The sequence below is a fragment of the Pongo pygmaeus genome, chromosome 15, assembly GCF_028885625.2.
Source record: "Pongo pygmaeus isolate AG05252 chromosome 15, NHGRI_mPonPyg2-v2.0_pri, whole genome shotgun sequence".
NCBI classification, from domain to species: Eukaryota; Metazoa; Chordata; class Mammalia; order Primates; family Hominidae; genus Pongo; species Pongo pygmaeus.
Genome location: NC_072388.2, coordinates 21,532,319 through 21,544,905, shown reverse-complemented (window position 1 = coordinate 21,544,905; position 12,587 = coordinate 21,532,319). Strand labels below are relative to the sequence as shown.

Below are 12,587 nucleotides of genomic sequence, written 5' to 3'. Positions count from 1 at the left end.
GCCCGGTCCTGACCCTGTTCTACACAAAGCAAATCCCCACTCCCCACTGGGCTTTGCAGCCAGGCTCTGCTGACCGCCTCCTTAACCGTTCACCTGGCACCCCATCTCCCTGACTCCCCAAGTGGAGCCTCTTCTATCCCTCCTCTGAGACCATGAGAATGGACTGTGCATAAAGCCCTGAGAAATGTGAGCAGTGACCAGAGAAACACAAAATCCCGTTGGTTCTAGCCCAGGAGAGGCTGCCAGCCCTGATGGTGAGCCAGGACACAAGGACAGGAGAACAGGAAGCAGGAAGCAGGAAAAAGACCAAGACAGAGGAGTGGCAGCCACCAAGGAAGCAGAGCACTGTGACCAGAGTTCAAGATCCAGGGTTCGGGCAGGACTTGGGAGCTGGGGCCCGCAGCTGGAAGGAGCGCTCCAGAAGAAGGATTGTTATCTCAGGGCAGGAACACACACACATCAGCGACAGGAGATAGCACGTCAGCTGGGATGGAGCTGCTGAGCCAGGCCATGCTGGGCTCCTCGGGCTGGGCAGAAACGTCTGGCTGCACATCTGTCTGTCTCGGCCCAGCAGGGCTGACTCCCGGGTTGTGGCAGTGTCTGCTCCAAACTCCCCCGAGCCTTCCCATAGCGTTCACTATGGGGAGCCCTTGACCAGCTTGTCTCTTTCCCAGCCTGTGAGTGCTCAAGAGCAGGCCTCCCTGTCACTTCTGAGACCCTGGCGCCCAGCACAGTGCGCATGGGAGATGCTCAGGAAATGTGTGCTGAGCAGCTGGCAAGCTGGGAAGGTGGACCCACAGTGGAGGGAAGAGTTGGCCATTCTTTTCTGAGCTACAAGGAGGCTCAGTACAATATCCAGAACACTCGCTTAGGTGTCAGAAGAGCTGCGTTCTGGCCCTAGCTCTGTCACAAATGAGTTCACCTCCCCTGGCTGGGCCTGTTTTCTCTTATGTGAAATGAGGGCATTGGACCAGCTGATAATCAACAGCTCTCCCAGCATTCGCATTTTGGGAAATTCCTCCCTCCTCTGATACCTCAGGCGGCCCTCTCCCTGCGTCCTGTGGGCCAAGTCTTCCCCCTCACCACAAGAGGGAGCTCTGCACACACCCCAGGCGAGCGCCTGGCCTCCAGCCAACTAACCTGCGGGAACAGGTGTGGTGGTGCACGCATGCTCCCATGAGGAAGGCTGTGCCTTCTCAGACACAGAACTCCAGATGCCCAGCCACCTGGCACACCACAAAGTGGCCGTGCACTCAGAGGTGTAGCGTAGAAGTTTTGTGTTGGAGGATGTCTTCAGCTTCTTCTGGCTAGCCCCCACATCCTCACTGCTCAGACCGAGTCCCAGAGAGAGACCACGACCTGCTCTGGCAACATTCCCATGAATACTCCTTGACAGTCCTGACCTGCCTAATTTCTGGGGAAGAAAGAGACTTACCAGTAGAATTTGAATATTTTAATTTGGGAATGATTTAGGGGCCCAGATTCCTCCCCTCCACCCCCCCTCCCCCGATAAGTTCCTCTCCTCTGGCCAGAGCTTCATGAGGAGCCAGATCCTGGAGCACCAGGCTCCACAGATAAGTCCCCAGTGACGTCTCAGGCCAGACTTCTCTGTAGGGCTGGGGTGGGATTTGGCGGGCTGGGGGCTAGTGAACCCCAAGGAGACGTGTCTGGGCTCCACTGTCCTCTCTGGCTGGCTGGGCCTAGGAGCCAGGTAGCCCCAGAGTCACTGCTGGTCCCCTGTGAGGATGGAGCCAGGTAGGGATCCACATCAGGATGGGTAACTAGGGTGGGGAGGGCATCTCCTCTCCACAGAGCACAGGCACTCACCCTGGCTATCCCCGGGTGCCATCTCAGTCCGGTAGATCTTGAAGGCATCATAGGCAAAGACGGAAACCAGGATGACGCCAAAAACCTGTGGGAGTGGGAGTGGGGATGGCAAAACAGAGGCTATAGGGCCATTGGGTTAAGGTATAGGGCGAGGTGCAAGCCAGAACCCCAAGCCCTGGCTGTGGCTTCTGACACAGAAAGTGCGCAAGCACCAGCCTGAGCTCCTGAGGGGCTGAGGAGTCTTGCAGGGCTGAACTCACAAAAGCAGCAATGGCAGCTCCATCCCGGGAGGTCACAGCTGCAAAGGAGACCACCAGGAAGATGATGATGGCACTGACACAGCGCAGGAAGTCCTGGGGGCCAGGGGTGCAGGGTTAACAGGACCTCAGAAGGCAGGGGGCGTTGCCCTGAGGTTTTCCAGGCTAGCCAGCAGCCCGACCCTGAGGGATTCTGAACCCCTCCATGGGATACCCCTCACACAATATGAAGCACGTTCAAGAGACAGAGCGCTCACACTGCTACCCAGGGAGTGGAAGCAGATGAACCAGAGCAACCAGGACCAGAAGCCAGGAGCTGGGGCTGGAGCCCAGGGGACAGCGGCTGGAGTCCGCCAGCCCTGGGGGTCAGGCCAGGCCAGGGCTGGGGCTGGGGCTGGACCTTTGCTAGTGGGAGAGTAGATCTAGCGGCGGTGGTCCTCCTGATTGCCCGTGGCCCTGCAGCTGTGAAATCAGTGTGAGTCAAAGCACACCTTTGAGTGCAGGGCATAGCATGGGACAAAGCCCAGCTGAGGTGTGGAAATGGAAAGAAGCTCGGGGAGGAAAGGAAAATGCAGCATTTAGAGGAGAAGGAAGGGCCCCGAACTGGGCTAGGGGTCAGGGTTCCTCACCAGACAGGGCCAGTTAAGCCGGTCGAAGCGCTGGTAGTACTGGGTGGCATAGAGGAAGAGGAAGGCAAGTGTGATGAAGAACTCCAGTAGTGCCGCGGCCATGTAGGCAGAGATGGAGGCCGTGAAGCAGATGAAGATGATGAGGGTCAGGGCCTGCGGGACCGAGCATGTGGAACATGCCAGGAAGGGGACACAGGCAGGGGCCAGGGCTTTGCCTTCCCCTCCTTAAAAGCTCCCCTAGGCTGGCACCTACTACCTGTCCTTGGAGGGAAGGAAGGACTCTGGCACATCTCCCTATCCCCTGGTGTCAGGAGCCACCGTTGCAGGACATTTGCCAGTCAAGGGCAGTCTCCGGCCTCCCTCTGCTCACCCAGCAACCCCAGCAGTCTGGCCAAGCCATACGCTCCCAGGAGCACTATCCCACAGTAATTCACAGGTACAGTGTGAACGCCAGCCCCTGGAGTTGTGCCCACAGAGATCCGACTCCACAGGGACCAAGAGGCGCCCCCTGCCCCATAATGCTTTCCCCACCCCCAGATGCCTAAAAGCCCTCTGACAAGGACCAAAGCCTTTGATTCCATGCCAAGGGAGAAGGCAGATGCTGCCCAGTGGATTCTGGGAGCCCCTTTAGCTCTGATGACCTAGGGTGGCATACATGCAGAGGCCTTAAGTCTACACTGTGGTCTTGCTAAGTAACCAGGGGAAGATCCTTTCCTGAGAAGAGATGTTTCTGGGCAGCAGACCACAGATAAAGCGCAGTTGCAGGAAGTCTGCCCTTTTTGATAGTTAGACTTCTTGGACATGCTGAGAAGTGGCCATGTTAGAGGCTGTCATTGCCGCTGTCCCATCTCTATGTCTCACGCTCCCTCAATGTCCCAAAAAGTCATCCTGTCTAACTGCAGTCCTTCCTGCTGCAACTGAAACCTGCTGTAAATGCCTCCGGGTGGAGAGGCAGCAAGAAGGCAGAGTAGGAGACGAAGGGGCAGCTGGGGGCAGGAGAGGTGTCCAGAGGGCCTGGGGAGGGAGGCTACTGAAGGACGAGCTAGGGGGTGGCATAAGGCTGGCCAGGAGCCGGGGGTCAGGGAGATGGAGGCACCAGGTTGGGAGGCAGCTGTTACCAGCTCGGTTTCCAGTAGGATGCCCTTGTGGGAGGTGAGGAAGGCCTTGTCCACCGCGAAGCCCTGGAGCTCTGCAACTACCCCCTCCTCAGGGTGCCGGTCCCGGCGATCTCGAGCACTGAGCATCTTCGTGGGGCCCACCAACACAGCCCCCTACTGCCAAAAGCCCAGCAAGAGAAACAGAAATCTGGCAGGATGGGGAAACAGACAGGAGCAAGAAGGCACTTCGAGAAACCTGAAAGTGAAGCAGGAGGCTTGCCCACGGGGCCCCGGGAGAGAAGGCAGCCGCTGGGGGCCTTGCCCAGATGGGCCCTCACCCAGCTGCCCAGAGTGCCTCTGCTGCTGCCTGCACCAGCCCCCTAGAGATCCATGGGGAGGGGCAGAGAGGAAGGAGGCTCTAATCCCTCCCCTTGCTTAGAGCCCAACCCAGCCTGGAATAGAGAAGGAAGGGGAGAGGAGGAGGTCCGAAAAGAAACTGGGAGGAACTGGGACGTGAGTAGAGGAACAGGGGCAGGACTGGGAGCCCCCAGGGACCTAAGCCTGAAGACATTTGTGTCCCCCTTCTCTAACCTTAACCCTCTTGTTTGGCCGGTCCTTTCTCCCATTTCCTTTTAGGGAGGGTGTGAGCTGGAGCCCAGCCCAGGCAGCACCCACAGGACCAAGCTGCAGCAGCCAGGACTGGAGGACAAAGGCGGATTGTTGGGGGACAAGGGGGCGCTCTGTGCCTGCTGCAATGCCTCAATGGGCCTCTGTCTCTCCAGCATGCCGGGAGCGCGGCCTAGCCCCCACCCTGGTGTTTGGGATGGGCCAGGGAGACAGAGATGGGAGAGGACGGGAGGGAGGGTGCAGCGGAAACTCTGGAGGGCAGAGAGAGCTGGCAGGGTGGACAGAGGTGAGGGCCGATGGTGGAAAGGAGAAGGGACAGGCTAGGAGACGGCGAGATGTTCAGGCACCACGGATGCCAAAAACAGATTAGGCCATTTTAAATAAAGATATTTATTTGGATAAATCTCTATACATTCAATAACAGCTTCCTCCTCAGAATCATCCATGTCAAAAGACTAGTAACTACACTAGAATGCACCCAAAATAGATGCTCACTGAGTGATGAGTAAACAAACAAACAAATAAAACGAGGGGCTCTTTCTTCTCCAGCAAGGGGAAAATATCTAGAAAGTGCCTGTGCTGGGCCAGGGTAGCAAAGGATGGGAAAAGAGGAAGAGACAGGAGTGGTGGCCTCCAGAAATGGGCAGAACTTTGAAAACCTTTCCTGAGAGAAAATGACAGGACACCAGCTTCCAGCGGCCCTAAGCAGCAGCTGCTCTTTTCAAAATGTGCAGAAGTGCAGGTTTTCCCCAAAGCCCCCCGTCCTGTTCCGGGATCCTGCTGCTCCAGAAGGCACTTCACAGGGGCCAAGCATCTGGGCATCCTGGCCCTTCATGGCAAGTGGTTGTACACCTGGCGCCAGGTTTCCCAAAAAGGGACCAGCCTCCAGCAGGTCCGGCTAGCCCATCACACGGGGCCGCACACACACACAAGCCAAGGAAACACGGTACAGCCTGCGCTCCAGGCAGTAGCCCTTGCGGGTGCCCGTCTCGTCATGGCACGGCCGCCGGTAGAAGACAGTCTGGTTGTGGTAGAGCAGCTCTGAGTTGCCCCGGGGGTCCATGTGGGAGCCTGTCTGTAGGCTGACGCAGTGCGGGCACAGGCAACGGGCGTGGTACAGGTCCTGGGGGAGCCGGTTCAAGTCTCTGTCCAACCTGTGGGGGCGGCACTTGTCAGGCCCTGGAAAGATGGGCCAGAAACAGAGAGGGTGGGGTGGCATGGGAGTGCCAGAGGAAGGAAATGGCCCGTCTGGGGCCTTGGCCTCTTGTCTCAGTTCTGCACCCACTTGCTGTGTAACTTTGAACAAGTCACCTCCCTCCTTGATTAAATTTTCCCCACTGTAAATGAGGGTAACAGGTGACAGAGTGCTTTCCAACTGGTCCTTGGGACCCTGAGGGAGGCAGGGGAGGGTGAGCAGGCTCCTGCTTTAGCCTCCATTGACCAGCACTGCTTCTATCTGGCTCAGCATGAGGTTTCTTATTGTAATGATTATACTTTAGGTGTTTTTTTGTTTGTTTGTTTGTTTGTCTGTTTTGTTTTTGTTATTTTGTGACAGAGTACCCAGGCTGGAGTACAGTGGCACGATCTTGGCTCAACTGCAACCTCCACCTCCTGGGTTCAAGCGATTCTCCTGATGCCCGCTACCATACCCAGCTAATTTTCATATTTTTAGTAGAGATGCGGTTTCACGATGTTGGCCGTGGTTGGCCAGGCTGGTCTTGAACTCCTGACCTTAGGTAATCCACCCACCTCGACCTCCCAAAGTGCTGGGATTACAGGCATGAGCCACCGGGCCGGACTTTAGGCTGTGTTTCTATTATTATTATAGCATTATTGCAAAAGTGAAAACCACTCTGACATCCAAGTATTAAAGAGTATAAGGAGTGAAAGCTAATAGTCTCTCCCTTCCAGTCCCACTCCCCAGAAGAAGCTATCCTCAACTATTTCCTGCACATTCTTCCAGACACTGTGCAAGCTTATATTATAAGCATACTTGAGAGTGCATGGGAAGACTTATTTACTTATTCTGAAAGGATTTCGTGGCAAAAAAAAAAAAAGAAAGAAAGATGAAAAACACTGAAAAGTAGATGTCCCACAGGTCTGTGACTCCATTAGTCTGGCAGGTGACAGTCTCCAGCTTGTAGGACCATTCCCCACACAGACGAGCCCTGGCAAATGGGTTTAGCTAGCACATCACTTCCCAAAGTGGGTTCCCTAATAAATCACCTGCACCTGTTGGGTGCATAAATGAATTTTGGAAACACTAGTTTAATGGTTTACTTTCTACAGACTTCTTGCAGACTTTAATGTACAATGACAGTATGAATCTCCAAGAGATGAGAGTTAGCGCAGTCTTTCCCAAGTTTACCTGGCATCACTTTTTTCTGAGAATCAGCTCATGGGATGAGCGTTGCACAGAACACACTTCGGGGAAAGCCACCTGAGTGGTCCTCGGGTTCACAGACTCCCAGCAAGGGGTCTGGAAGATAGCTGAGTTAACCTCTGGCACCCAGCCTCCCCTAAGAAGCTCCCATGCCATGTGATTTGGCCCAGGACCCAGCCAGCTTCTGAGACCACTCCAAAGCATCGTGACCTGTAGTGTCCACACTAGATCCAATCTCAGTTAAATCTGACCCCCTCCCCGCCACTGAACTTCTCCATCCACCTTCAAAGCCAATGCTAAGACAGAACTAGAAGGAAGAAGTGAAATCATATGTCTGGAATGCCTAGGACCCTAGTTTTTAATATTATGCTTCATCGTTCATATTTCAGCACTTCCTAATATTTTTCATATCATGGCACAAATAGAGAACTATAATATTTATGTGGCACACTGAGTGAAAGAACATAGTATCCATGATCGTGATCAAAGATATCCAGTCCACAGCTCCAGCCAGCCAGCTGCCCCCAAAAGTTAGTATCCCTTAGTATGCTTATAACTAACCCATTCATGGCCAGGGCAGTATCATTTAGTATTGGGATGCTTCATGCCTGTATCACGCCATTATTCCCTGATATTTTACCCAGAAAAAGCATGGGCCATTATAAGGATTTTTTAAAAGAAAAGGAGAGAACCCACATAAATACAGACTTTTACATACATTATATTTCATTTTATCTGCACATTAGCCTACGGGGCATTATATGATTTTTCAGGTGAAAAAAAAAATCCTGAGTTTTGAAAACTTGAATTGACTCAAGATCATCCAATGAGAGTCAGAGCTAGGACTCAAATACAGACCTTGTCTAACTCCCAAACCTTTACAGTCCCTCTGAGATCAAAATGGGAAAGTAAGCTGGAACTGCCCTGGTCCCTCACAGATACCCTGACCAGCACACACAGGGCAGCATGTGCAGACATTCGGGAGGGGCAGCAGACTCACTCATATCTCCAGGGGGAGATGGCCCTGCTGTTGAGGGGTCCATCTTCACTGGCCCTACAGGATTTTTGGTGGTGGTGGTGGAGGCTAGCAGTCTCTAGGGGAGGCACAGGCACAGTGCTCCACCTCAGCAACTCCTCAGAGGTGTACTGCTCTTTGCTGGGGCAGCAGCTGGGCCAGTGGCTGTAGGTGTGGGTTCCCATGACCATTGCCAAGAATGCAACCACCTGTAGGAAAAGGCTAATGAGAGAACTGTTCTCATCTAATCTGGGTCGCTCCCACATCTGCACCCTCCCCCTGGGATCCCAGTTTCTCACTCCACTTGGCCCCCAGCCCCAAACCTGGCAGCTTGGCCTCCCTCCACCCTCAGCAGCATCTCTGCTCCTCTCCCTCTCAGCACAGCCCTCAGGCAGCCCTCTGCACTGACCTGGTACATGCTGGGCACTGCGCACTCAGTCACAAGTGGAGCACTGACTGACAGGCTTCGTGGAAGCAGGCTGACTGGAGCAGGTTAGGAGTCCTGATTTTATTTTCAGCAAGTCTGTTTTGTTTATTCAAATTTATTTCCACTATCTTTTTAGGGAGTGACTTGAGATTAAAAAACAAAACAAAAAAAACTCTGAAAGTATTTCCAAAGGCTGCTTAAAATACGATACTCATGGAAGTTGTGATGACCATCATTATATGCCTGGTAGCTGATTGGGTAAACTTTGCTCTTTGAACTTTTCTGGCCGTGAGGTCAAAGCAATAGCAGTCTGCTGTTCTGTGTTCTTGTGAACTGGCGTTAGCAGGATTTCCCTGGTTGGTTCGGTAGCCAAAATTAGGAAACGTCTTGTGGCCTCCCTTCAAGAGGCCTCGTTTCCATGATCCCTGCTGCCCCCATCCAGGGTCTGGTTTCACCATTCCCCTCTTCCCAGGTGTCCCCCTGATCGTCCACCTTCGTGATTATTTCCTTTCCCTTAGATATCCTTTGACTCCCATCCCCTTTGTTCTCTGACCTCTTCCACATTTTCGATGACCCCAAAATTGTATGACCCCCATCATCTATGACTTCTCCCCCATTGTCCATGACCCACTCCCTAACTCGCCCTTGCCCTCGCCAGTCACTGCCCCCCACTGGGGATACAAGCCTACCCTCACAGGGCTGCCGGAAGGCCCTGACTTCCTGAGTTTGTTGGCTGGATGGGCAAGGTCTGATGGAAGAAGCTGTGGGTGAGTGTTCCCATTGCACAAATGAGAAGGTGAAGCAAGGAAGAGGAGGGAAACTGAAACAGCCTCACCTAAGACCCAACAGGAAGGAGGTCTCAGTTCCTGCTCTCATTCACAGAGCCTTGGGGACCAAGCCCATGACAGGGTCAGCTACTGCTTTCAGGCCATGAAGTGAGCCCACTCAGCCTCAGCAGGTCCAGAAACATGGGCCACTGTCAGCCAGGAGGGAGTATGTGTGCCCCAGAAAGGCTTAGAGTTGGGCTTGACCCCAAAGACACAGGTCAGCCAGGTCCAGCCTCGTTGGGAGACACTGTGCTGAGAGTGGGCCAGTGTGTCCTTCCCCCCAGGTCCTTCTCTTCATGCTTGCCTATTGGCCTGCCTCATCCCCCACACCCACCCAACATACCCATACACAGACATTGCCCCTAGAATGATGCGGCTTGATTTGCATGTGCTTTCCCTTAGAAAATACTCCTCTAGTAACCAAGGACTCAGGAAATAAACAAAGGGAACCAGGAATAACTTAAACTGCAAAGTGAGAGGAATCTTTCCAACGCATTAGAGCAAAGCAGCCCCAAAAGAGAGAAGTGATGAGGTCAGAGGGCGATCTGGAAAATTGGGAGAACCTGCTCTGCTCTGGTGAGTCTTGGGGCACCTGGAACTGTGGGATGGGGAGCACTTAGAAGAAGCAGGTGGTGGCTGGGAGAGCAGGGGCACTCAGGAACAGTGATTAGGCCAGTATCATGGCCCCACTCTCACTGCCTCACCCTCTGCCCCCGGTACTCACAGACGTCCTCTTCCTTCCATATCCTACTGGCCTCAGCTCCTGTGCACTTACATGTGCCAGGCATGGTGCTAAGCCCTGGGCATGCATCATCTCATTTTATCCTGACAAACCATGACATGGAAACCATTATCCCCATATTACAGATGAGGAAACTGAGGCCCAAGGAAATCTAGTAACTTACCCAAGATCACAAAGAAAGAGGCTGAGCTGGTTTCCCATTCCAGCTCTGACCAATTCCACATCTAACCTCCTGGCATGGAAGTGCCACACCGTGCCTACCCCTAGTTGGCTGTGAATGGAAGGGGAGCCCCACAGTGAATGCTTTCCTACTCACCTAGGCTTGGGTTGGGACAAGTTTCAACTGCACCTCCTGAGGGCCACAGGGTGTGTCTGCCCACTTAGGCATCCAGCCCTGCTGTTCGGATTCACTGCACTAGCTCCCTTTCCTAGCCTTTCGTCTGGCAGACATGGCCTCAAGGTGGCTTCTGGTGCTCCTGGGAAAACCTCAATCCCAGAACAGGCTCTTAGGAGGCAGTGCCGTTTCAGAAGAGCTGGATACCTATGGGTCTCATTCTCACCAATCAGAACCTCAGGGCTAAGAAGGTAGTAGAACTGGAGTTGGCTCAGATCTCCTATCTTGACCCTTGCCCAGGAGTGAGTGTTCAAAGGAGCCAGAAGTGATCCCAGCTACCTGTTTCACTTGCTGACGCTGCAGGGAGGACCCAGCCTAGGTCACCAGGAACGTTGCCCTTCAGAAGAGTCCTTTGGGGTGTCCCTCTAGGACAGAGGGAGAACCCCTCCAGGAAGGGTTGGCTTTTCCCACCCCCATGATGACCAGGACTGACCTGAGAACCTGTGCTCTGAGCCACATGCCCCCACCCCACCCCACTTGCTCACCCTCTGTCCTTATCTCAGTAGCAGCTTTGTGGGACTCCTTAGGGTGACTCCCTGTCATGAGAAACATTTTCCAGTGGGGTTTCCTCCTGAGGTGACTAGTTTTGGAATCCCTGAGTCACTTCAGCTTCCAGTGAACCCTTGGGGGTGTGAGGATAGGGGGGTGGCAATGGGGAGAAGGCTGGAGGTGGGAACAAAGGAAAGTCTGCATGGCACATGACATCAAGGTCCCCTCCCAGCACGTCTTCACCTGCCTAGGCCTGACCTGGCAGCTGAAGAGAGCTTCCTAGGATTCCTGTCCCTGTGGCCCTGAGGAAAGAGAGAAGCATCTGCCAGGAAAGGGCAGGGAAGATGTGGGGGAATACACTTCCCAATCTTGGCTTGGAAAGGCTCTTGGGGCTTGCAGAAAGTGAGAATATGTCTTCCCTGCCCCTTCTCAGGAAGATATGCAAGTCTCCACCTGCTGCCTTGAAGTCTTGGCCCTGCCAATGACCAGGTCTTGATCTTGAGCCCTCTCTCTGCTCCTCCCTCTTCAATTGTAGAAGTGGGTGGGTTTGGGTGGGCGGGGATTGGGGGGAACATTAACCTGGATGGTCACAAAGGTGCCAACCAACTTAGCTGCTCCAGACCTCAGCTCCTGAAATAGTGCTGAATCCACAGGACTCAGCAGGGTCTATCGAAGCTCATCAGCACTCACTGTACATGAAGCTAAGGCACCGAACGTCAAAATGTTGAAATACTTCTGCTCCTGCTGGTAAGTAGATGCTTCCCTCAGCCTTAGGACACCACCTTACCATACCTCCCTATGATCCAGCAACTAAAGGTTGAACACCTGGCACAGATGGAGGCTCCCAGAACAGTGCTCCCACTTTCTGACTGGTAGGTGATAATGGTTTAGCTACAAAAATGCCTAGGCTCAGGAGCAGCCTTCAAGGAGAACCCAGTCTAGACCCTGGGAGACACATGGAGAATCAGAGTTAGCAGAACAAAGAACCCAACAAACCCATGTCTTTAGCCCAGGGCTGTAGCCTTCCCCAGGAGGCCCCTCGGCCTACTCGGCTTTGTCCTATAGTCATGGCGGCCTTCATTCACTCATCCACTCACCAAATATTTATTGCAGACCTACTATGTTCCAAGCACTATTCTAACTGCTAGAAATGCAGAGGAGGACAAGCCAGACAAGGTCCCTGCCTCATGAAGCTTACGTTTTAGGAGGAGACAGATGATAAACAAGGAAACAAGATAATTTCTGATAATAATAAGTGCTATGAAGAAAATGAAAGAGCATTATGAGATAGGGAGTTACTGGGAGTGGGGGAGAGGAAGGCGGGGCAACTTTAAGTTGGAAAGCCAGAAAAGGCCTTTCTGAGGATGCAGGATTTGACCTGATGACGGAAAGGGTCTGGGGGAAGTAGTTTAGGCAGAGGGGGCAGGGCATGCAGAGTCCTAGAGGTGAAAAAGAGCATGGCATATTTGAGAAACAGAAAGGACAGTGTAGATTTTGAACAAGAGATGAGGAGAGGGCGACAAGATGACGTGAAAGAGGTGGGTAGGGAACAAATCACACAGGGTCCTCCAGGCTACCATGGAGCATTTGGATTTTATTCCAGAGTTAGTGGGAAGGTATTGACTGGATTCAAGCATGAGCTACATGATATGTTTCTTGAGGGCAGGCATCATGTCCTTGACATTCTAGTGCCACCACAAGGCCATCACCAAATAACAATAATAGTAGTTGCCTTTGTCCAAAACTTGCACCTCATGGGCCAGATACTGTTCTTGGGATTCCCTTAATCCTCATAACAAGTAAATGCTAAAAGTTCAATTAACATTCCCACTCTACAGACAAGGAACCAGAGGCTCCAGGAAGTCACAGAACT

General features: G+C 53.2%; 2 protein-coding genes across 3 annotated transcripts; both read right to left on the bottom strand.

Moving 5' to 3' along the window:
* Nucleotides 1-1,438: 1,438 nt before the first annotated feature.
* On the bottom strand, nucleotides 1,439-4,185 carry CMTM5 (CKLF like MARVEL transmembrane domain containing 5). Its single transcript, XM_054448900.2, is given in 8 exon segments — nucleotides 1,439-1,737; nucleotides 1,828-1,912; nucleotides 2,088-2,180; nucleotides 2,342-2,445; nucleotides 2,448-2,492; nucleotides 2,495-2,546; nucleotides 2,714-2,866; nucleotides 3,832-4,185. Coding segments are annotated over 8 exon segments (672 nt in total). The 5' UTR covers nucleotides 3,958-4,185; the 3' UTR covers nucleotides 1,439-1,723.
* A 626-nt stretch (nucleotides 4,186-4,811) lies between these two features.
* Nucleotides 4,812-8,411, bottom strand: IL25 (interleukin 25). Of its 2 annotated transcripts, XM_054448899.2 has the most exons (3): nucleotides 8,245-8,411; nucleotides 7,821-8,044; nucleotides 4,812-5,591 (listed from the first exon to the last, which is right to left on the bottom strand). In XM_054448899.2, the coding sequence occupies exons 1-3, from the start codon at nucleotides 8,251-8,253 to the stop codon at nucleotides 5,336-5,338; spliced, it is 489 nt and encodes a 162-aa protein (XP_054304874.2). In that variant the 5' UTR covers nucleotides 8,254-8,411; the 3' UTR covers nucleotides 4,812-5,335. The 2 variants fall into 2 exon arrangements, with proteins under 2 accessions (XP_054304874.2, XP_054304873.2); XM_054448898.2 differs by having other exon boundaries at nucleotides 7,821-8,411.
* Between the last annotated feature and the right edge of the window lie 4,176 nt (nucleotides 8,412-12,587).

Bases quoted from the DNA above. Each gene is read 5' to 3' on its own strand.
- IL25 (XM_054448898.2), bottom strand. From the start codon at position 8,101: ATGTGGGAGCGACCCAGATTAGATGAGAACAGTTCTCTCATTAGCCTT. The intron at 5,592-7,820 runs GTGAGTCTGCTG...CCGCCCCCACAG, and splicing joins ATCTCCCCCTGGAGATATGA to GTTGGACAGAGACTTGAACC.